Raw genomic sequence first — 25,594 nt, 5'->3', positions numbered from 1 at the left:
CTGGGAATCCTCAGTGAAAGAAAAACCGTTTCACTTTCACTTACAAAACTGAATTTCTCCCATAAACCAATTACTGCCCTCTGGGTCATACTGCCCCCAGCCAATGACCACCCTCTCCCTATCCCCCGCCTCTGGCAGCCATCTTCAGATTTTTACCGCACGCTTTGGGAGTCCTTGAGTTTTGCTGTTCAAGCTACTTCAAGCTACTTCTAGGTTTTTCGTTTTTTATTTGCAGAAAAAGGTTCTATTTTTGTTCCAAAAGAGCCTGTGTGCTCTTCTCTCCATCTGCTGACAGTGGGGATTCATTGTCGGTGAAGTTCAGCACCCCTCAAGGGTGGAAATAGTTGACGTTTCTAGAAGGCCATCAGGCCTACTTCGCATCTTCCAACCATGATGATGATGGAGGAGAAGAAAGAAAGAAGATAGCTCTTCAAGCCCTCCACCAAGTGCGGGCTCCGGAGTGTATTTGTGGAGGACAAACACCTGCAATGCCTCTACTGCCTGCATCCGGACCACAAGGAAGAGGATTGCGAGATTGGCCGAGGATTCTCCAAGAAGACTACAAAGGACAGGCACAGTAGACTGGCGGTGTGGCTGAACACGAAGGCCTCTGTCCCGTGCCCCAAGCAGGGTTTTGCCTAACCCAAGGAGGGTCGGACCGAGGAGTGGGCTTCTAAGTCCTGTGAGGGAACCTCATCTGTGGGGGCCCAAGATAAGACCAAGCACCACAAGCCCAGGCCCTCCTGGGTCACCGCAGAAGCGGGTCCAACAACAGGCATGGCGCGATCAACATCACCCTCCACCTCCATTGCCAGCCGGCAATCGAGCTCCTCCTCAAAGAAGTAATCGTCCAACCCAGCTAAGTTGCGGGAGAAACCGGAGAAGCTGCGAATGGAGGTGAAGAAGGCCGAGCTGCCCAAGAAGGCCCAAGCGGCACAAAATAGTCTTCGACGATAGAGCTGGTGGTGGCTGCTCTTTCAAAAGCTAAAGGGGATGACCAGGAGAGGTTAACCCCCCACAGCGCTGAAGGTATCTCTCCCTCCAAGGGTGGAAAAAACTGGGGGTGAGGGGAGGTGGCAAGGAGGCCCCGGATCAGTCCCAGGCTGGGGCTTAAGCCATGGACATTTCGTCCACTGAGGACAAGGATAATGGATTCCCTGCACATGGTCCACGAGGACATGGAAGAAGATGACGGCGAATGTGACAGCGAGGCAGGGCCCAGTGTTCCCATCATGCCAGTTCCGCCATTTTTCCTCCTGTATATGGTCCCCTCATTGGTTCGGACCATGTTGCTTACAGCAGGCCGGATGTGGGCTATTTGTTGGTACATCCTCCACTTCTCCAGACAAGTCTTGGTCAGGTGTTTGCTTTAGTTGCTTGGTGAGCAGATGCCTTAAATACGGAATGGTACAAAGAGGGGTTTGCCTTGACGTTTTTGATAAGTGAGGTCTACTTAATAATTCAAGGAGACCTAGATTTATTTCATCATGTCACAAACTCGCAGAGACATAGTGTAATAGTGCTCATTACGTTTGGAAAGTACACACACACAATAGAAAAGTAGGTTACAGCTTTTAAATTATTTATTTTGCTGTAAATGCATTTCGAAATCATGCATTTGTTCTTTTTTAGTGAATTTTTTGTAAAAAAGGGATCGAGTACATTTGGGGTAGTTTATATTCACAATGCCTTAACTGTAACTGAATTAACACATAAATTGCATTTATACAAAGCTAAGAACAGTTTTGTGCTTTGAGAATCAGTGAGTGGCCACCACCTATTGTGACAAGTGATAGTACAGGTGGTGCAGGTACTTGATACAAAACTCCAACTCAATAAACATCAATAAGTAATGTCGCAGTTGGTTAAATGTAGCCAGGCTAGAGGGTGACCTAACACGTGTATTAGGGGTCAAGTTTGTGAGCTAGTCGTTTAGCATTTTCCAGTGCTTGGCCCTTTTTCCTTTGGGTTCCTGTAGAGGAGCTTTTAATGCTGCCTATCTGGTTGTGTAACACACTGCTGCGTAGTGCAGTCTGAACCTCCTATGGCTCCCTGCAATCCAGTCATGATCTGGGCCTGGGCGATCTTCCAATCTGCTGTGGTGGGCCAGTCTTCCCGCTTTTACTGGAGTAGCGATATGCTGTTGCCCTGCTTTGGTTCCAGCGCAGGGCTTTCAGATAGCTTTACTCAGTGGATTCTCTGGGAGAAAACCTGCTTTTCCATTCCCTATAAAATAACAGGAGCAACAATGAAGGGTGCCAGTGCTCCTATAAACTTTTATACTTCTAATTAACAGTTGCCTAATACTATACAGACATAACCTATCTGTAAATAATCAGATTACGGCACCTTCAGGGAGAGGGATAATGAAAGTATTTAATGCAAGGAATTGGCCAATTGAATCACTTGTTTTCTTTCACCCAACATTTTCTGCCCCAAGCCTTATGAGAATAGTAGAGTTTTTTTCCCCTCTTTTGCTCCGTGTAATGGCAAATTGAAGCATTTGCTCTTGCCGTATATTTCACCAATGCTTCTAAAGTGAGGCATGTTATTGCAAGGGGCCTGTTTTTGATTTAAGAGTAGCCACATTGCAGATGTGGTATAAAAGTGAGAGCCTTTGCATCAGTTGTGATTGGACTATAGAGCACTGCCATACTGCGATGTTATGATTTTTTTGTTTTGTTTAGAAGTGCACATTCTTAAAAAGATGCATCTGTCATAAAATATTCTTGGTGTTATTCATTTAGTTTTCTTCTGATATATTTCCAGATTCTACTCTTAAGTATCCTTCTTCCTCTCACCATACCAAAAATTGGGATAAGCTGGTTGTGGAAATAAAGGAAGAAGAAAAGACTGAAAAATTAGAAGGAGATGCAGCTTTGAACCAACTGTTTCAGCAGATCTATTCAGATGGTACAGATGAAGTGAAACGTGCCATGAACAAGTCATTTGTAAGACATTTTCACATTTTTTTAAACAATATTTGTATACCGAACAGTGATTAAACCCTATTGGTGCAGTCTCATTTCACATGGATTACCACAAACATGTAGGAAATTGAGTATTTCAGAAAAATACATTTGCATTTATGTATGGTGTGTGCCATTTTCAACTTTTTCAATCTTTCTCCATTCAACATATTTCTCCAAAGATAAGTATAATACATGTTTATAATATTGTAGTAGGCCACCTGGTTCTCCTATTATTGGTTTTTGGAGGCCATGGTTGAGATGAATTATGATTTTATGGTGGTGCATGTGAGTGAAGTCCTGCTAGAACCTACCCATGCCCATAAATTATTTTGAAATATTTGGCCGTGGACAACACTACTTCTCCAGCATTGGATCTTTCATGGATTCACATGCTCATAATTATTCCCAGTAGTCAGGCTGGGAATCCTCGGTAATATTAAAGGAGTTTAGCTTTAAAACTTAAAACTACTCGTCACTTATATAGCCTATTGCATCACTTTCGGTCATACTGCCCCAGCCAATGAATGACATTCGTCCTCCTTAGCTCCACCCCTGGTGGCCATCTTCAGATTTTTACTGCACGATTACGTGTTGGGAGTCCTCGCTGTTTCGTTCCTCTAAATATTGACTTTTGTCTTATTTTTTATATATATTTTTTTCTATCGTTTCTTCATCATCAGTCACTTTCGCATTCACTTTAGTGACTTCTTGTAATGAGGATCTGTTGCTGGTGTGGATCCAGACCATCAGCAGATCTTCTCGATGGATTTTCTCGCTGTGTGAATCTTTCTCTTTTTCTCTTTCTCTCTTTTTCTTTCTCTTTTTTCTCTCTCTCTCTCTCTCTCTCTCTCTCTCTCTCTCTCTCTCTCTCTCTCTCTCTCTCTCTCTCTCTCTCTCTCTCTCTCTCTCTCTCTCTCTCTCTTCCCCCCCCCCCTTTGAGGCCTTCACCATGCTGATATGGCAGACACCTGACCATGATATGGACTACTGCTCCATTTGCCTGCAGGAGGATGCCAGGGCCTCTGACTTGCCATCGGTGTGTAGTCCTGCCTCTACCAGGGTCATCAGACTTGTGGACAGAACTACCTCTTCTAAGAGGTCTAAGTTGTATAAGGACCCTTCTCCAGCATGGGGTCTGGCATGGATTCACATGCTCATGAATATTCCCCGTCGTCAGGCTGGGAATCCTCGGTAAAGAAAAAACCAGTATCAGTTTCGTTTCTGATCTGTCTTTCGTAGTAATAACCAATCACTGGTCTCTGCGTCATACTGACCACAGCCAATGACTGCCCTCTACCTAAGCACCGCCTCTGGCAGCCATCTTCAGATTTTTACCGCACGTTCATGTGTTGGGATCCTCGTGCTATTGCTCTCGAGCGTTAGTGCTATTTTTCGCGCTTTTTTCACAAAAACTTCGATTCTTTCGGTCAAAGAGCCTCAAGCTCCACCGATCCTACATCCGATCAACGGGGACCCGTGTCGGATTCATCTGTGCCCCTCAAGGGTGAAGATTTCGTCGAGCTACACTTCGGAGGAATCCAGAAGCTTCTCAGGCCCGGTCTCGGAGATGGCCCAGGAGAAGGGAAGCTCGACGCCCGGAAAGCTGTTCAGGGTCTGCCCTGGATGCCAGCTGCAGAACGTCTTCAAGGAGGACGAACACTCTTTCTGCCTTTACTGCCTTCATGAGGACAAGACGCACGTGGAGAAGGACTGTGCGTTTTGCGGCAACATGTCGGAACGGACCATGAAGGACCGCCATCAACGTCTCGCCAACTGGCTGGAGGGTAAGAGCCCGTCTGGCGAGAAGAAGAAGAAATCCGAGCGGTCTTCTAAGACCTTTGAGGGCGCCCCGGCGACGGGGGCCCAACATAAGGCCAAGCACCGCGAGTCCGCTGGCACCGGGAGCGCCGAACGTTCGGGCTCTACGGGCGCCAGGCAGGGCGCACCCTCCCCGGCACCATCAACCACGAGCCAACGCTCTGGGTCGGGTAAGAGGAAGGCCGAGCACCCGGCGAAGCTCCTGGAGAGGCCCCGGTCGAGCTCTAAGGCAGAGGAGGAGCGTGGCAGTGCCCCCTCCCTCAAGGATAAGGCGGTGAGCGCACCTAAGGTGGTGAAGGCCTTGATCCATCCGACCAAGCCCTCTATCGAAACGGTCGCGGCGGCCCTGGCTCAGCCTGTGGTGGCTGCACCAGTGGTGGCGACCTCAGGGCCCAGAATCTCCCTGCCTCCTCGGAGGGAGTCTTCCTTTGTGCCCATCGATAGGACCCCCGTGAAACCCTCCGTGGGGAAGAAGAAGGGGGGGCAGGGCGTCGTCGGAGATTCGGCCTCAACCTCAGAAGAGGAGCTGATCGAGGTCTTAAGCCACGGCCTAGGCGTGGAAGAAGGCCAGCCCGTCGGAATGGACCCCGACGCAGGTGACGACGACGACATCGTCGAGGATACCGACGGGGCCCCTGCTCGCCCGTCGGATTCCCCTCTGCCAGCGCCGCAAGACAACTCGGCGGCCATTTTGTTGGCCATACAGTCCTTATGCTCCGAGATAAGGACGAGGCTACCGTTACCGACGGAGGAACCTCTCCCGTCGGGGGATCCGGAACCGGGACCTTCTGGTGTTCCCCCTACCAAGAAAAGAAGGATCCATCCACCACCTCCTTTTCAACCGTCGCGCCCCTTCCAGCCCTCCTCCCCGTCCACCCGAGGGGATGATACGGGGACTGACACGGCAGCGACGGGTACGGACGACGAGGCATACGACGAGGATTTTCCGTCGTCGCCTCCCACCAGGGCTTCTCCGCCCGACGAGATCGGATCTTTCCACTCCATGATCTCCAGGGCTTCCGAGCTTTTCCAACTCTGCCCTGAGGAGAAGAAAAAGGAAGGCTTCCTTTATCAGCGGCGCGAGGCCAAGAGGAAGACGGTCCTCTCAGTGCCTCTGTTGGACGACATTTGGGATGAGGGCCTTTCCCTCCTCAAGAACCCTTCCACGACGCCAGCTAGAAGAGACCGGTACGAGAAAAAGTACCGGGTCCTGGACACGGCCCCCCTGTGCCTCCGGGCGCAGCCTACCCCGGACTCCGTCGTCTCCGCGGCAGCCAGGAAGAAAGCGGGGGGGGGGGTGCGGCCTCCACATCGACTTCCCCGCCGGACGGCGAGGGAAAGAAATTGGATGCTATGGGACGTAGAGTCATCTCGTCGGCAGCGACGACGATTAAAGCGGCCAACGCCTTGGCTATCGTGGCCCGCTATGACAGGGAGCTCTGGTACAAGATAGCTCCCCTGCTGGATTTTCTGCCGGACGACAAGAGGGCGGAGGCCCTTGAGATCCTGCAGGAAGGTGAGGTGGCCTCGGACCACGCCATCACCGTGGCGACGGACATCGCCGACATCGGGTTCCGCCAGCTGGGCAACGGCGTTTGCCTTCGACGTCGTGGATGGCTCAAAGCTACGGATTTCCGGCAGGACGTCCAGACCAGAGTCCTGGACATGCCCTTCGACGGGAACAACCTGTTTGGGAAGACAGTGGACGATTCCCTTCAGGCCATCAAGGCGGATACTGAGACGGCCCGGGCCCTTGGAGTCCTGCAACGACGGACGCCCTTTCGGAGCGGCGGAGGCAAGGGCGCCTCCAAAGGTTCCGGCGGCGGTTTCGCTTCCTACCGTCAAGCGGCCCGCTCGTCGTCGCAAGAGGCCTACAGAGGACGAGGCAAGTCTAGCGGACCCCGCCGTCGTCGCCAAGGAGGTCAAGGCGGCAAGGCCGCGCCCAAGCAGGATTGAACCGGCCGTGGGGTCGGGCCCCCACCGAAGCACCCCGGTGGGAGGCCGGCTGGCGGGCTTCGTCAGCGTGTGGGAGTCCATCTCCACCGACCGTTGGGTGCTGGACGCCCTGGCCCGGGGCCACGCGCTCGAGTTTCAAAGAAGGTGCCCGCGCGTCCCCCCCGTGGCCAGGAAAGAACTTCACGTCCCTCAACTTCTCCTGGAGGTAAAGGCGATGCTCAGAAAGGGCGCCATCGAACTCGTCCCAAAGAGGCTTCGGGGCTCCGGAGTCTACTCGAGATACTTCCTCGTGAAGAAGAAGACGGGAGGATGGCGCCCCATCCTGGACCTGCGACGTCTGAACAAGTTCATCAAGGCGCAGAAGTTCCGGATGGTCACCCTCCAGCACGTCCTGGGTCAGCTGGAGGAAGGAGACTTCCTATCGTCGTTGGATTTGGAGGATGCCTACTTCCACATTCCCATCCTAAAGGGGCACCGCAAATTCCTCAGATTCGTGGTCCAAGGGCGTCATTACCAGTTCAAAGCCCTTCCCTTCGGACTACGGTCGGCACCCAGGGTATTCACCAAGTGCCTCGCACCGGTGGCGGCGCAGCTGCGCCGCGAGGGGATTCACGTCTACCCCTACCTGGACGACTGGCTCATCCGCGCCAAGACGAGGGAGCTCGCCGTGGTCCACACGGCAAGGACCGTCCAACTCCTCACGGACCTGGGATTCTCCGTGAACTACGCCAAATCCCACCTGGTGCCCGCGCAAGTCGCACTGTTTCTGGGAGCGAGGCTCGACACAGTGTCCCTTCTGGCCTCCCCGTCGGAGGAGAGGACCAGGACCATCTTGGGCAAGGTGCAACGGATGTTGGTGGCCGACGCGGCCAAAGTGAGGTCCATCAAGTCCCTCCTCGGGATGATGTCTTCCTGCATCTACCTCATTCCCATGTGCAGGCTCCGGATGCGCCCGTTGCAAGAATTCCTGGATGCGCGCTGGATCCAGACGACGGGCAGCTTCGAGGAAAGGATCAAGCTCGACGAGAGTTTCCGACGAGCAATACGGTGGTGGGGCACCCGCGCGCATTTGACGGCGGGCATGGACTTCCAGACCCCAGCCCACCAGGAGACCGTGACCACGGATGCCTCCCTGGAAGGGTGGGGAGCGCACACCAAAATCTGCACGCAAGGGGACTCTGGCTCCCGACGGAGAAGTCCCTGCATATCAACGTCCTGGAGCTCCGTGCAGTGTTTTGGGCCCTCAGGTCCTTCCTTCCGTCCCTCAAGGGCAAGGTGGTGAGGATCTTCACCGACAACACCACCACCATGTTTTACATCAGGAAACAGGGCGGAACCAGGTCCCCAGCGCTGTCCAAGGAGGCGCAGGACCTGTGGCATTGGGCCGTTGCCCAAGGGATTTTTCTGGTGCCGTTTCATCTGGCAGGGATAAAAAACACCATCGCCGACTCACTCAGCAGGGAGCTGCGCTCGTGCCACGAGTGGGAACTACGGCAGGATCTGGTGGATCGCCTCTTCCGACGGTGGGGCACACCCCAGATCGACCTGTTCGCGACGGCGACGAACACCAAGTGCCGGAGGTTCGCCAGCAGGTTTCCCCAGACGAGGAGCATGGGCGATGCTTTCTCGTTCCCCTGGGAGGGCCTGTTCCTCTACGCGTTCCCTCCCTTGCCTCTGCTAATCCGGCTCGTCAACCAGCTCAAGAGGTCACGGTGCAGGATGATCCTCGTCGCACCTGCGTGGCCGAGGCAGATATGGTTCCCGGACCTTCTGGACTTGTCAGCGTCCCCGCCGATCAAGCTGCCGGCGGACGCGGATCTACTCTCCAGGGAAGGAGGCGCCATCCTCCACCACGACCCGAAGTCGCTGAACTTGCAGGCCTGGCTCCTGCAGCGCTAGAGTTTGGAGGATACGACATACCGGCCGATTGCAGAGAGGTTCTTGCAAAGGCCAGGGCGTCCTCGACTCTTAAATGCTACGGACACAAATGGAAGAGGTTCTCTGTCTGGTGCCACGCACAGAAGATTAACCCTCTACGGATTACGGCCCCCCAAGTACTGCCGTACCTGCTGACGCTGGCCAAAGCTGGTCTGGCACACGCGTCCATCAAGATTCATCTTGCTGCGATCTCCCGATACACCACAACCACGGGGCGGACGTCCTTGTGGTCTCATCGTCTGGTGAAAGAGTTCATGAAGGGACTGTTCAGATCGTTCCCGCCGGTGAAGGCTCCGGCCCCGGCGTGGGAGCTCAACGTGGTGCTGACCAAGCTCATGGGACCTCCGTTCGAGCCTCTGCACTCGGCCCCGTTGAAGTTTCTATCGTGGAAAACAGCTTTTCTTGTGGCCATCACCTCCGCACGACGAGTGGGAGAGATCCAGGCCCTTTCCTGCAAGGCCCCGTACTTGACTTTCCACGACACGAGGGTAGTGCTCAGGACGCACCCCTCCTTCATGCCCAAGGTACCGTCGGACTTCCATCTCAACGAACCCTTGGTGTTACCTGTGTTCTTCCCGTCGCCTTCGTCGCCGGCTGAGAGGACTTTGCACTCGCTGGATGTAGCTAGAGCGCTGAAGTTCTACGTGGACCGCACGAAGGGTTTTCGGAAGACGTCACAACTCTTTGTGAACTTTGGACCTGTCAATCAGGGGAAGGCTCTCTCGAAGGCTTCCATTTCCAGATGGCTCTCCGGCTGTATCATGTACTGTCATCGGTTGGCAAACCGACCGCTGCCTGGCCGTCCGAGAGCCCATTCCACCAGAGCGATCGCAGCTACCACAGCGTTCCTTTCTGGTGTGCCCCTGCTGGACATATGCAGGGCTGCTACGTGGAGGTCGACGCACACCTTCACAAAGTTCTACTGCGTCGATTGGGATTCCAGGGAGGAGTCCAGGGTCGGCCAAGCAGTGCTGCGCAACCTGTTCGCCTGAGGTGAGCCTGGTGAGGAGGTAAGATGCTTAATGTTGAGTTTGATGTAATGCTTAATGTTGAGCCTTTGCCACCTCCCGTGGTTGTGCATGTGTGTACTGCTATGTATTCTTTATTCATGAGCATGTGAATCCATGCCAGACCCCATGCTGGAGAAGGAACAAGTTACTTACCTGTAACTGTTGTTCTCCAGCATGGGTCTGGCATGGATTCACATGCGAACCCTCCCGCCTACCCCTCTGCGGCTCTTCACTTGGTCATACTGCCACTTCACGTGCTTCCAAATCTGAAGATGGCTGCCAGAGGCGGTGCATAGGTAGAGGGCAGTCATTGGCTGTGGTCAGTATGACGCAGAGACCAGTGATTGGTTATTACTACGAAAGACAGATCAGAAACGAAACTGATACTGGTTTTTTCTTTATCGAGGATTCCCAGCCTGACGACGGGGAATATTCATGAGCATGTGAATCCATGCCAGACCCATGCTGGAGAACAACAGTTACAGGTAAGTAACTTGTTCCTTCCCTGGGGAAGAAGCCTAAAAGGGGACACAAGTCGCACACTGCGACTATTCCCCCATCCGCGACATCATCGACCCCTCCGTCCACCACTGCTATGGCCACGTCTCATTCGTTGGAAAGGGGACATCCGTTAATATCCATGATGACAACATCGTTGACGAGCCACACGCAAAAGTCATCGACACCAACAACCACGTTGACAATCGCTTAGTCGACAACTAAACCTGCCATCGCCAGATTTGCTTTACCCCACAGGCCATATTCGGCACTGATGCAGTGCTTGATTCATTTCCCTGGGGTGCGAGTGTGGACAGAGATGCCTCCAACACTGCCTTTTCTACTGCGGCCCAGAAAGGCCAAGCCACTCTTAGCCCTGGAGCCTACTGTGTCATCTATTGTAACACCACCTGTTAGGCTGTTGCAAGAGGGGGAGATGTCAGAGGAAGAGCCTCTGGAAACTTTAGTCTCTGAACATGAGGAAGTCCAGGGAGAACCAGACCCAATACCTGGTTAGCCGCTTCACCCTGCAGTTCCACTCATTGCAGTGCCTACGGTTCCCTTAGGAACACCACCAGCACCCAGGGACCTGTCTCTATATATCCCGTCTGCATTGCAGACCTTACACACAGAACTACAACATAGTCTCCCTTCTCCGGCCCCTCAAGGTGCCCTAGTAGGAGTTCTCCGGCTTTGCCATGACGAAGGGATTCAGTTCCTCCCCGTCCACCTCTCCCAATACCTCAGTTGTCTATCCTGGTGGTTACCCTCACAGACATATCCCCAGACACACATAAAATGGAGCAGTATGACTACCTGGTGCCAGCTGATGGGGGAAACCCCAGATCTACCCTCCTGGGGTTCGCCACCGGACGAGATAGGCTCATTCTTCAGCATGGAATCTTTCATGGATTCACATGGTTATAAATATTCCCTGTTGTGAGGCTGGGAATCCTCGGTACCAATAAAGCAGTTTTGCTTTAAATTTAAAACTACTTGTATCGCCCATTGCTGTCACTTTGGGTCGTACTGCCCCAGCCGATGACAATGGTCCTCCTTAGCGCCACCTCTGGTGGCCATCTTCAGATTTTTACAGCAAGTTTGTGTTGGGATTCCTCGTGTTTCGCTCCTCAAACCTTGATATTTATTCTATTTTTGAACAACTTTTTTCTCGTTTTCCTTCATCTGTCCCCTTTGTGACTGCCAGTAGCGGGGATCCGTTGCCGGTGAAGATCGATACATCCGAAGATCTTCTTGTTACAGGAGGCCGCCTTCTTGGAATTCAGGCCATCTCCAAGCGACTATGGCAGATGCTGCTTATTTAAAAAAAAAAAATATATATATATATATATATATATATATATAAAATAACAATTGAACTTAATCCACCTTACACAGATCTTCACTTCTCCAGCATGGATTCTGGCATGGTTCTGACATGGATTCACATGCTCATGAATATTCCCCGTCAGGCTGGGAATCCTCGGTAAAGAAAAAAATCAGTTTCAATTTCGTTTCTGAACTGTCTTTCTACTAATAACCAATCACTGGTCTCTGGGTCATACTGCCCCCAGCCAATGACTGCCCTCTACCTAAGCCCCTGCTCTGGCAGCCATCTTCAGATTTTTACAGCACGTTCAAGTGTTGGGAGTCCTTGTGCTATAGCTCTCGAGCTTTTACTGCGTATTGCGTGTTTTCCGAAGAGTTTACTCTTATTTTTCAGTCTATTCGAGTCTCAAGCTCCACCGATTCTTCTTCCGATCAACCGGGACCCGTTTTGGAATTTTTCTACGCCCCTCAAGGGCAGATTGTCATCGAATTACGCTTCTTGGAGGATTCCAGAAGATCTTTGAGGCCCACCTGGCCCAGGACAAAGGAGATTCAACGCCTACTGGATCCAAACTGTTCAGGAAATGCCCAGGATGTGGACTGCTGAATGTCTTTAAGGAGGACGAGCACTCTTGGTGCCTCTACTGCCTACACGCCGACAAGTTGCACGTGGAGGAGGACTGTGCGTTCTGCAAGAACATGTCCGTCCGGATCATGAAGGACTGTCGTAAACGTCTCGCTGACTGGCTGGAGGTGAAGAGCCCAGCAGCAGGTGAGAAGAAGTCCGAGCGGTCTTCTAAGAGCTTTGAGGGCGATCCGTCGACGGGGGCCCAACAAAAGGCAAAGCACCGTGAGTCTGCGGGCACCGGGAGCGCTGATGGTTCGGGCTCCTCGGCTGCCAGGCAGGGCGCGATGTCACATATGCCATCATCTACGAGCCAATGCTCTGGCTCAGTGAAAAGGAAATTGGAGAACCCGGGTAAGCTTCGGGAGAAGCCCCGGTCGATCCCAATGGAGAAAGCCAAGGGGGGATGAGACGGTGACCCTCCCCCTAAGGTGAAGGCCTCAGTTGCTCCCAAGGTCGTGAAGGCCCTGATTCACCCGGCGATTGCCTCGATTGAAGGCAGCCCTGACAAAGCCTGTGGCGGCTGCCACAGTGGAGACGACTTCCGGGCCTAGACTTTCCCTGCCACCTGAGAGGGAATCATCTTTCCAGCCTATCGAGAAGACCCCCGTGAAACGCCGGGACAAGAAGGGGGTGGGGTGGTAGCCCTAACGGACACAGATACCACCTCCAAGGATGAGCTGGCTTGCGTCAAAGCGATCCTGGACAAGAAGTTCGAGGCCTATGGGAGGGATCCCGAGGAAGCAGACGTAGAGAGTAACGGTGGAGCTGCAGGCCCTGGAGGAAACAGAGGACCCCGCGCCTCAACCGTCGCTCCCGTCGCAACCAATGCCTATGCCACAGGACAATTCAGGAGCAATCTTGAAGGCTTTGCAGACCCTGTGTACAAAGATGAGGACAAGGTTGCCCTTCCCCCAGCGGACGATCCAGCGGCGCCTGAATCATCGGGGAGCCCACCGAACAAGCAGAGGCAAATCCATCCTCCCCCTCCCTTCCATCCTTCACCTCTATCCCCTCCACCAAGGGATGAGACTGGAATGGAGACGGCGACGACGAGGACGGATGACGACGATGATAACGGGATGGATCTCCCACCACCCCCTGCCTGAGCCGCCTCTCCTGACGAAATTTGCTCCTTTCACGCCATGATCGCCAGGGCATAAGAGCTTTTCCAGCTATGCCCCGAAGAGCAGAAGGAAGGTTTCCTCTACCAACGACGGGAGGCCAAGAGGAAGGCGGTCCTCTCAGTCCCGTTACTGGACGACATCTGGGAAGGACTGTCCCTGCTGAAGAACCCAACCCGTCCACGGCCCCTCCGAAGAGGGACTGGTACGAGAAGTAGTACCGGGTCCCAGACTCCGCTCCTATGTGCCTCAGGGCACAGCCGTCCCCGGATTTGGTGGCCTCTGCGGCGGGCAAGAAGAAATCGGCTGGGGCGACGGCATCAACTTCCACTTCCCCACCCGACGGTGAGGGGAAGAAGATGGACGCCATGGGACAACGGGTCATCTCGTCGGCAGCGACGACCATCAAGGCAGCCAATGCCTTCGCTATCGTGGCACGCTGAGACAGAGAGCTGTGGTTCAAGATTGCTCCCCTCCTGGACTTCCTCCCAGACAACAAGAGGGCGGAAGCCTTGAAATCCTGCAGGAAGGCGAGGTGGTGTCGGACCACGCCATCACGGTGGCCACGGACATCGCCGACACCGGCTTTCGCCAGATGGGCAACAGCGTTTGCCTCGCCGGCGCGGTTGGCTCAAGGCCACCGACTTCCGTCAGGACGTGCAGACCAGGGTACTGGACATGCCCCTCGACGGAAACAACCTATTCGGGAAGGCGGTGGATGAGTCGCTACAGGCCATCAAACCGGACACAGAGACGGCCCGTGCCCTAGGCACTCTTCATCGACAGCCGTCCTTTCGGACCGCCAGAGGCAAATCTCAAGGCGCTGCCAAAGGATTTGGCAGCAGTTCATCGTCGTACCACCAAGCTGCCCATTCCTCGTCGCAGGAAGCTTAGAGGCCACAGCAAAACCAGTGGATACCGCCATCGTCACCAAGGAGCCCAGGGTGGCAAGGCCTCGGCGAAACAGGATTGAACCTGCCGTTACGTCTGGCCCCCACCTAAGCACCCCGGCCCAAGGGTCTTTACCAAGTGCCTGGCAATGGTGGCGGCATGGCTGCGCCTGCAGAGGATCCACGTTTACCCCTACCTGGACGATTGGATCATCCGAGCAAAGTCAAGAGAACTCGCCGTCGAGCACACAGCGAAGACCGTGTGCCTGCTCACGGAGCTGGGATTCTTGATCAACTTTGCAAAGTCCCACTTGGTACCGTTGCAGGACGCCCTGTTCCTGGGAGCCAGACTCGACACAGTGGCACGGTTGGCTTCGCCGTCGGAAGAGAGGACGAAGGCCATCCTGGGCAAGGTACAACGGCTGTTGACCATGGAAGTGAACAGGGACCCTAAAAGGTGTGGATCTTACCGCGCCATATCCCTTCTGATACGACACCGAGGTTTACATGAGGCTACTGGCGGTGAGACTTGAAACATATATGACCCACCTGACACCCTCGGACCAAGTTGGCTTTATTATGGGATGACGGGGAGCGGACACAATGCAGAAAATTTTGCATTTGATTCATGAGTCACAAAAAAAATGGGGGGAGACCTGGCCCTTCTTTCTATGAATTCAGAGAAAGCGTTCAACAGTGTGGAGTGGGGTTTCTTTGAGGAGGTTCTGGGCAAGGTAGGACTGGGAGCTAAATTCATGAGGGGGATAATGGTGGTGCACACCTCACCCAGGGCGTCAGTGACCATTAATGGGGTCTACTCACGTTGGTTCATCCTAAGCAGGGGCACGAATCAGGGCTATCCCCTTTTATTCGCCCTCTCACTAGATCCTTTAGCACAGAGATTAAGAAGGTACCCTGAAGTGGAAGGTCTCACAGTTGGAGGGGTAGAGTACAAGGTGCCCCTATATGTGGATGACTTGCTGCTTCACATAAAGACCCCATGATCTCCATGCCTCGGGCGATCCAGTTGATAGATCAATATGGTGAACTGTCCGGCTTTAAGATCAACCTGACCAAGTCGGTCCTATTCCCAATGAAGGTACTTGAGCAGGGAGATGAGAATAGGTTAGCCACACTGGGAATAACGGTTGGGGGAGATACCCTGCGATATCTGGAGATTAATCTCACGAGGGATTTGGGTGATTTATTTGAAGCGAATTTCCCACCCTTCCCTATAGCCTCAGGGCTGACCTCGAAAGATGGGGGAAACTGACTGTATCTTGGCTGGGGTGCTTAAACGTCCTGAAGATGTTATACCTCCCTAGATTCTTATATGCATTCCAGATGCTCCTGATTCACCTCCCAGAGTCCTTCTTTCGTGAAGTAAAGGGGGTAATGATGCAGTTTTTATGGCGGGGGAAAAAAGCGTGAGTGGCATACGATGTCCTTACTTTGCCTAAAGATAGGGGCTGGGGGACTCCCGAACCTGAAGAAGTACTATGAGGCGGCACAATTGAGGATCCTCATACCCCACTTACGAGGGCAGAAGGAAATCCAGTGGGTTGACTTAGACAATAACAATTTAGCTCCTGCTACGGTCGCAGAGTGGCTATGGGTACCGGGAAAGAAGCTTCCACACAGTTAGGGACCACCCAATTCTGGGCACCATATGGGAGGTTTGGCGTGAGCGTGCCGATAAGCAAGGAGTTACCACATGGCCGTCACCCCCCCCATTATTCTCCCCCCCCCCCTCCCCACCGCGAGCCGCATCAAAAATTCCATGTTTGAGGCGGGCCTAGAGAGGGTGGGCCAGCTCTGGAAAGCAGGCCGCTTTATTATGATCACTGACCTGGTAGAGACACTGGATATAGGTCCCCTCTGTCTTTTACTATCTTCAGCTAAAGGAGGCGCTTACAAATGAGAATTTGAGGGAGAAGATTCAGAGAGACCTCATCCCCTTTGAGGAGCTTCTAGGCAAAAGGAGGGAAACAATGGGCTTGATATCGATCATGTACAGAGCACTGATAAATGCTGGCAAGGGGTCACCGGAGAACTTGAGGCAGAGGTGGGAAAGGGATGTGGAGATAGACATAGACCCTGAACTTTGGGGAAGAACATGTAAGCGGGCCTCGCCTCTCGATTGCTAGTCAATACAAGCTGCATGCCATTAAGCTACTTCACAGATGACAATACGACCCGGTCAGGCTCTCAAAGATGTTCCAATCGGCCAGCCCGAGGTGTTGGCGCTTGTGTGGTGAGAGGGCCGATTACTGGCATATGTGGTGGGGGTTGTCCTTGCATTAATGTGTTCTGGGCTGGATAAAAGATTTGGATGGGATTCACCGTAATAATACGCCATTTTTTATTCTATTTGGGATGGAGGAAATTGACTGGGAATTCAGAAGGCTGACGGGGAGCAGCCCCCCTTCTGCGAGCAACGTGGGCCTGCCTAGTTATGAAGTGGAAAGGCACCACAATACCGAGTAAGGAGGAGTGGATTAATGCCGCCATAAACATATGTACGATGGAGAGGATAACTGCAGCTCTCCATGGGAAAACAGCACTGCACGAAATGTGGGGTGAATTTAGGGAAAAATATTTGGATAACAAGTAAAATAACGCAATGTAAAATATACAGGTGAATAGTCGGCACTTGAGACACAAACACTCCTTGGGAATGTTCAACCCCACCTGCTGTAGCGCCCACCCAAGTTTAGATATCATCGCATTTTAGAGGAAGCCTCCCTAGAGGCGGCCAAGGACAATAGCAACTGGAAAATGAGGAAAGACTATCCACACAGCACAACCGAAAGATCTGGGGATTGTTGTATTTTGCAGAAGAAGACACTGTTCAATGGGTGGTGGAGGAGGGGGAAGGGAGAAATGCAGTGCAGGAAGGATAAGGGCATGACACTGGTGGGGAGGGGAGGTTGAAGGGATGTTTTGTGCCATTTCATAGCCTTATTCTCAATGTTGAGGTTTTCGATGTTTTGAAACTGCAATAAAATAGTTTTGAAAAAAGAACTATAGCTCCTAACCCAAACTTCACGTACATATCGTAGGCAGGTGATCCTTCTGGCGGCACCAGCTGACTGTTCTAAACCATTCAGTTGTCTTCTCTTGCAACAAAGCGTTGCCCAACAAGACGACGGCTTATATTTTCAGAAAAACAGTTATTACCTGGCCAATATATTGCACAAAATATTTTATCCAAACAAATATCCGAACAGTTCCAGTTTGAATCAAACTCACCCGATTCAAAATTCAATCCCCCATCAAAACAATCGAACCCACCTCATGGCTGGTGGTCTTCCCAAAAAGCAAAACACTTGCTGCATTCGGTCCGGACTCTCGCCGTGACGACCTATGAGCGAAGCGGCGAACCGAGATCACAAGAAAGAGAGTCTCAGTGCAAGAGACCTGGTCCACACGTTCCGGGCGCCATTTGTTAATCTCAAATCTAAGTTACTTCAAATAAAGAACACACCAGTCACGAAACAAATATATATCAAGACTTTTATTTGTGCTTTAAGCGGACCCAGATTCATCTATGTTTGCGTACAGTCATAGAGAAGTTGAGCAATTTACATGGGGGACAGCCAGCTTTAAATACACTTCAAATCGTCTTCGGTTTGTTGTATGCTGACAGCTCATGACCCGTGAAACGTGGGCATTAGCAACACATGATGCTTCACTCTGCGTCATTCTTCATACAATTTACTGTTCCCAGAGCAGAGGAGTTCATCCTGTTCCCAGCACAAGGTAACATTCCTTTCACTCCATTATCTATATGTTGACTTTTACTGAAGGGTAATTTTGCATTTCACCACAGTGGCTAATTCTTTCAGAAAATATACATGGCATGAAATGTGCTCCTCTTAATCTTTTGTTGCACAATTAGCCTGGGAAAGCCAGGAGCCAGTAAGACAGGAAGGCACGTAAACTAACAATTGGCTACGTTTGTGCCTGCTTATTCAAGGCCCGAAGCTAAGTCAAAACAATGTGCTCAGCATTTGTCGCATTTCTGTGCAAAGGCACATTTACCAACTTTCCAAACTGTGGTCGTTTTCCACATGTGAAATGAAAACCCCGAAAGTGAGCAAAATAACTAGAATTGAGTTTGAATGGCACACATAAATGTGTGCGCCTAGGCTAACCCAGAATAACACAAAATTGATTCTTTTTCACACTATCTCCCCTGATTTTCGCTATGGCGATGGAACCATTTGCAGCTACGATCCGACAAGACAGAGATTTTGGGGATGGAAACTAATTGTGGGACACACAAAATCACCCTCTATGCAGATGATATCATTCTCTTATTGAGGGACACAAAACAGACCCTGCCAAGAGTGTTGACCAGATTACAGGAGTTTGCTGAGGTCTCTGGGTTCAAGATCAATTTTAATCAATCCAAGGCCCTCAACATAACGTATAACCAGTGTGAAATCCGCAAACTAAGTATGGGACACCCACTGTTTTGGGAAGAGAAAAATATAGAGTACTTGGGGATAAAACCAACAAGAAGTTTCTCTGAACTATATGGGGCAAATATTCCGTCTCTCTGGAAAGGACTGAGGGAGGACTTGCACAGATGGGGCGCAAGAGCTCTCATGGTTTGCTAGAATAGCTACAGTTAAAATGATAGTCATACCTCGACTGTTATATCACCAGCTCCTTCCCCACAAACCTATCTGCCAAGATGATTAAAACATTACAAGAGGAGATAATCTCCTTTATCTGGCATAAAAAGAAGCCCAGGATTTTAAGAGCGATTCTCCTTCAACCTTTATGTACCGGAGGATTGGGCGCCCCAGATGTGAAAAGGTACATCCTAGTAGCCCATCTCGCGCCCATGCTGAGATGATCGAACCCCGACTCGCATAAGGGATGGAATAAATTGGAACTAGAGGTCACCACTATCCCCTTGAGTGTGTTGCTATCTTTGCACACCGGGAACAGAGCTGCGGGGGGCAAATTGCTGAAGGCAACACTAGACTCACTCCAAAATTGGGACTTGTCACTGGAATGGGAAGAGATGACCCCGGGACTAGGACCACACAGCCCAATGTTTTATTATGCCGATTTCTCCCCAGGAATGGAGGTAGCCTATTGGGAAAGAATGGAGGGTCAGGACAAATTGAAACTAGAAGACTTTTATCAGGAGGGTAACCCCCTGCTCTTCGAGGAATGCAAGCGCAAAGTCCACATAGGGTAGGGTGAAAGGTACAAATGCATCTAAATCAGACACTGGGTCTCTGAGGGAGGTAAAGAAGGCAAACACAAGAACACCATTGTGAGCTAAATATGTGTGAAGGGGTAACTTCAAAAGGCATCTTGAGGATATATAGGCTGTAAGAACGCAATACATAGACAAACTGCCATACATGCCTAAATGGGTAAGAGACCTGGGGATTACTGTCTCGGAGGAGGAATGGGGACAGATCTGGAAGAGGGGCCCACAAATCGTCTAAATGAAGAGCTGTAAAAGAATCTGCATATAAAATCTGTCACAGATGGTATCTGACCCCCCAGTGGCTAAACGCGATGAACAAAGACCACTCACCCCTGTGTTGGAGACAATGCGGGGAAATGGGAACTCTGGGTCACATGTGGTGGATGTGTCCTAAAGCCAAAATATTTTGGAAGGAAATCTTAGCTCATATGAAAAAGATCACAGGGACACAACTACCTGATCTGCCAACAGTGATCCTCTTTGGGGCAGGGGTGGAAGGGACGTATGCAGCAACGGGTGCAACTGCGGCCTTCTCACACACCTACTGACGGCAGCCCGCATGACTTTGACCCAGAACTGGAAAGCATTAGAAGTCTCGTTGCATGTTGGTGGGTTAACACATGGGCCGTACTAGCAATTGAGAAGGTGTGTACTTTGAAAGCCGGGTCATATCAGAAATTCTTGAAGACCTGGCTTCCTTTTCACGAATACGTCAGAGATGGAGAACACCACTTTCACAAACCACAACTACTTAAAAAAACGAGTGTGATTTGATTTGATGGGGGAAATGTCCTATACATCATTGACAAAGGATTGAACAATCCCCAAGCCAGGAAAAGACTATGACCCATGCTTACTTGTGGTCATGCTAAAGGGGGGAACTGGGGTGGGGGGGCAATAATAGTTATTTTTTTTCTGGGTTGTTACAATTGGTGAAAGATTTGTTGGTCTCACAGCTTTGTTCAGTAGTTCACCATAAATGATACAAAAGAACTTGGTGCACCGAAGGACACTCGTGAAGAGGCTCCTGAAGTTAAGCCTTATTATTTGTACATATCTTATAGCAAATGGTGAAGGAGAAAATATATGTACTGGCATATTATGTTTGTTGCACTGGGTCACATAAAGGTGTAAAAAAACGAATCTTTTATCTTCTCTTCTCTGTTAATCCTCTTGCTTTCCATTCTTATGTTTTACCCATGTTTACATTTAATCATGATTGTACTTTTTTAATCTATTTTTTACCTGCTCGCCACCCTCCCCCCCTCCTATAGGTCCATGCTTCAGTCTCCCTTTCTCTCTGAAGATGTTTGATAGTTTGGTCCCCTCACTCCCCTGGTTTTTTCTTTACCAGGCACTGTTTGTAAATATGCATAACCCTCATGTACCCTGCTCCTGTGTGGCCAGTTCTTACAAGCTTCCATATGCATCTCTGCCTGCCAATAATCTCTCATGCAATCTAAGTGCATGTTCTGCTACTGGCAAGACTCTTTGCCCCTTGTTCCTACAGAACCTGTACCAGATCCACGTGAGCATTTTTTCTTATGGTACATGCCATTTGATTTTCAGAATGCATATAGCCAAAGTGTGCAATACACTGGAGCCACTGTACCTCCAAAATGCATGCACTTTCTTGTTTTGCTATTTGGCTCCTGCACTGTTGTTTGCCCTGTTTTTTCTTTGACATGCAATACATACCTAATGTGTACTTTTGTGAACATGATTCCTTCATTTTATGTTAAATAAATGACAGCAGATTGATGGCAAACTGTGCTGGCAGCTGATAGTCTGAGACCTACAGTTGCCTAAAGCTAAATTGCAAATCTAGCAAGCACCCAAAGTGTGTGCATTCCAAAGATTGCCTTCTTTGCCTGATGTGCTGTTGCTGGAGGAGTCGGGGAAACCTCCTTCCAATAGATCTGCTCCTCTTTCAGACCAAACCACCCTGTACTGTACTCAAGTTCCAGCACTTCAGCTTTAGTGGCTCATTTAGCTTATTTTTCTTTAAGACCTAATATAGTTGCTCCCGGACATGACAGGAACTTCACAGTCCTTGAAACATTGTTCTCTCACCTTAACCGGAGTTCTGTTTGAAAGTGCCTAAGACCACTGACCAAGAGGTACCCGAGAATATGACCGTTCTTGCAGAGAAGCTTGTGCAGGCCCATTCTCCAGTTTTATGCCTCTTGTTCTTACACCCATATCAGGCCATGTTGTTTCCATATTCTCCTCTACACCACACCATATATTCGACACATATGCTCAACCACTGCTACCAGGAGGTCGACTCAAGAAAACCTATTGAACCTGTCTCGTCTCTTCGTTTATTAATCGAAGAAATGCTGTTTTTTCCTGAAACTCTTTATATATATATATATAGATCAGTAACAAAAACGTTCTTAAAGGGACGTTATGGTTCCAAGTAAAACCGAATAAAAAGCCTTGAAATTGACCAGTTATGGTAAGCTGAGCAACCAGAACTCGCGCCACCACTGTGCACTGCTAAGACTAACACCCATGACATCAAAGATGACATTACATGTGGTGAACGTGCCCTAAAGCCAAAATATTTTGGATATATATATTCGGTAAAAATAACTTTCTTAAAGGGACGTTATGGTTCCAAGTGAAACCGAAAAACCCTTGAAATTCGCCAGTTATGGTAAGCTGAGCAACCAGAACTCGCGCCACCACTGTGCACTGCTAAGACTAACACCCAGGACATCAAATATGACATCACTAATGTTATTGATGGCACCACTGATGACATCACATGCATTTATTTTCATAAAAAGTATGTACAAGGGATTCTTATAGTAATGTTGATCAAAAAGTGTGAAGGGTTATTGGAATACATTTCATGAGGTACGTAGTGCATTAAGTAATGCATTGAAACGAATACCATTCTATTATCAGGTTCTTTCCAGTATACTAAGCTACTCATGTAGAAACATAGGCATTGTGTGCAACATACATGATGGATGTGCAATATTATTATTCTTACCATGCTGAATAGTAAAATGATACATGCTTCTTATTAGTTTTGTCTATTGGGCAACATTTAATAACTGGCTAATAAAACCCACTTACTACATAATTGCATTATTCAAAACGAAGCACAATAACACCACCACATACAAATATGAGCATACACAGGGAAAATGAAGTAAACAACAGTATTACCAGCCAATCTTCATATCCCAACTGATTAACTTTATACACAGAAATGATCGCTGTGCTTCAAAGCTACTACTTCGCTATGTATAACTATCATATAATGTGACTGGACCCTAAGGAGAGTAGTGTGCATACAATGTGTACAAATATGAGCATATCCAGGAAAGTAAAGTAATTTAAAAAAGGCAGAACTATAAGAAAGTGTTGATAACCTTACTGATTATCTTTATACACACAAAGCATTGCTGTTTTCCAAATCTGTGTTTTCCCCTATGTATATGTTTCATATGCTGTGAATGAAACCCAAGTGAATTACTGTAAGAACATATTTGAAGTATAACTGTACAAATATAGTACTTAAATATGAATAATGACTTTATGATTTTTTTAGTTCCTGACTGTTACTGCCCTAGATATGTCACTAAAGGAAAAAAGAGGGAGCCAGACATGTGATGTCATCAGTGATGTCATCAATGACATTTGTGATGTCATCTTTGATGTCCTGGGTGTTAGTCTTAGCAGTGCACAGTGGTGGCGCGAGTTATGGTTGCTTAGCTTATCATAACTGGCGAATTTCAAGGGTTTTTCGGTTTTGCTTGGAACCATAACGTCCCTTTAACAAAGTTTTTTTTTTACTGAATTTCATAGGTTTCTAGTAGCGCAACGTAACCATAATGTCTACGAACATCTGACTTCGTTGCATGCCTTCCGGAGAATGACACATGACCATATGCTGGCGCACAGCATGATGACGTGTCCAAGAACCCGTACACACTTCACAATGAGATCTGTGCTTCGTGGACAGTGTGGAACTACATTTTCTACTGATGTAGGAATTTGCAACTTCAACATTTCTCTTGCACAGCTCCAACACCTATTCATACTCGGCCATTAACAATCTACTACACAGTACATACTTTTAGCAAAACTGCTATTTATCTTAAAATGACATCAGCTAAGGCCATCCCTCCTCCCCAAGAGACACCACCACTGCTGTAATCAAGGAGCATGAGAAACACTGCGCCCTACCTTAGAAATAACACACGTGCAACATTTTCCCCCCTCCACCTGGTCCTCCATATTATTGTTTGGTGCCTTTTCCCTCAGTTCCCTCCCCCAACTTTCGTTCTTAGCTCTCCTGCCAAAAAAAAGCCATCCAGAAACAAAATAAATGTTCCTTTAGCAACCACCTTTCACAGTTAAAAAATAGAACTAAAAAGAAAATCTTACAGACTCCATCTACTTTATATTTCTCAGTAAAGTACATATACGCAATAAGATATTCCAACATTTCCATTTGCATTTTCTGTTATGCGAATGGGAATATTTCGGCGTTCATCCTCCGTTCCAGGGACTGGAACGGTGGATAAAGGGCCAGCAGCCCAAGTTATCAGCCCTATCGAAGCGAGAGTGGATAACGAGGTCTCTGGACCATTACCCCCGATTGCAGCCCCTAAAATGGGGGATGAATGCCATTAGCAGGCTAGGTTTCCAAAGCGGTAACCCGTGCTACTAAAAAAAGAGGATTTTTCATCCTATACCGGGACGACTTTGGCGTCCCGCTTTAGGAAGGAACATCCTTTTCAAAGATAGCCACCATGGAAAGGGAAGGTGGGGGTTCCATACAGGTCCCCTCTTCGCTTTCCATGGCAGCCTGCAAAAGGCAAAAACAAAACTGTGTGATTATATTACCACAAGCACATTTGTCTTCCCTTTCAAATCTATCCTAATTTCGAAGAACTTTACCACAAAGCCAGTCCCAGGTGGACATGGCCACTTTAATGCTATGTTTTGTCCCTTCTGGTCATGTCCACTAGCCACACTGTCCGGATCATAACCTTATACCATGACCCCGACATTCTGGCCACTGCCCATGGCTACAGCCTACCCCTCAGTCACTAAAGCTGTACCGCTACCTTGTCAAATAAGAAAAGACTGTCACATTTGCAAAACCATGCTTTTCGATCGTTGCCAATGAGCCTTACGCAAATGTGCTGGAAATCCACCCACGTTTTATTTTTTCAAAACTGTCAAAAGAATACACAGATGATTCGTCATATAAGGTGTGCACAAAATCCCAACAAAATTTGTACTCATTTGAAATCACGTCAGAAATATTCCACCCTTCAGCATTACCCCTCACCCCCCCAAACATTATTTCATAAGTTTCACAAGTGCAATGCTCAGAATATATTATTGTCCCGAGGGTTCGACCATGTATTTTTGTAACATATGTTGATATATCGCAGACCTTTCCAATGCACCTTACATCATTTTTCCTCTTTTAGAAACATACAAAATCTGACAGCAGGGCGCATCCATCTTGTGCTCTTCTTATCCATTGCTACATCTGCCTTAAGTAAACTGCCCTGATGTCACTAAATCATATGCTCCGCCCCTGACCCTCACATAACCAACTCTAGTGATATTCAACACCTTTCTCAGTGATGTTCCTCTTCAGAGTAGTCAAATGCGCCCATAATCACCTACGTGCCGTGACGCAGAACCCGAAAATCAACACACATCGACTAACAACATAGCATGTCACAAAGCAAAATATTAAACCGGTCTTGAAAAGAAAACAAGAACACTGTACAATTGCTAAAGTACATTTATTTCACAATAAACTCTCCGAGAACATTCGACTATTCCCATAATCGATTAAATTGCAAATTTGGTCCTTCGCTCGTGATTGAAAATGTTAATCGTGAGGCACACGTTGTTCTTTTCCCATACACAAAGTGTTCATTTTCGATAAAGGAACCGCGTGGGTCGCACAGTGAATTCCAGGGCTTCTGCATGTACTTGGGCCTAGACCACCATAAAAGATGTTATGTTACTCCTAATCGATAGTTCAGTGTACGGACACATTGGCCCTGGGCGATCGTCCCACAAAACAGTCACAGTGATCCAGCCGTTGACAACTACGGGCACCTGGCGAATAAAAAAAAGCCATCAGTTGGCATCTGGAATCCATGGCAATTGCAGTAAGGCAGCATGTAGCTATTTGGAAAACATAAC

The 25,594-nt window shown here is 49.4% G+C and overlaps 1 protein-coding gene across 1 annotated transcript in view; it reads left to right on the top strand.

Moving 5' to 3' along the window:
• Nucleotides 1-25,594, top strand: part of SUGT1 (SGT1 homolog, MIS12 kinetochore complex assembly cochaperone) — a 672,275-nt gene that overhangs the window by 643,722 nt on the left and 2,959 nt on the right. The window contains exon 7 of the mRNA XM_069639709.1: nt 2,770-2,951. Within this exon, the coding sequence (XP_069495810.1) occupies nt 2,770-2,951 (182 nt within the window). The remainder of the gene's footprint in view (nt 1-2,769; nt 2,952-25,594) is intronic.

Source organism: Ambystoma mexicanum, chromosome 7q (assembly GCF_040938575.1).
Source record: "Ambystoma mexicanum isolate Mex_15411 chromosome 7q, UKY_AmexF1_1, whole genome shotgun sequence".
NCBI lineage: Eukaryota > Metazoa > Chordata > Amphibia > Caudata > Ambystomatidae > Ambystoma > Ambystoma mexicanum.
The sequence above is the reverse complement of the archived record's forward strand: the minus strand, read 5'-3'. Positions and strand labels throughout refer to the sequence as shown.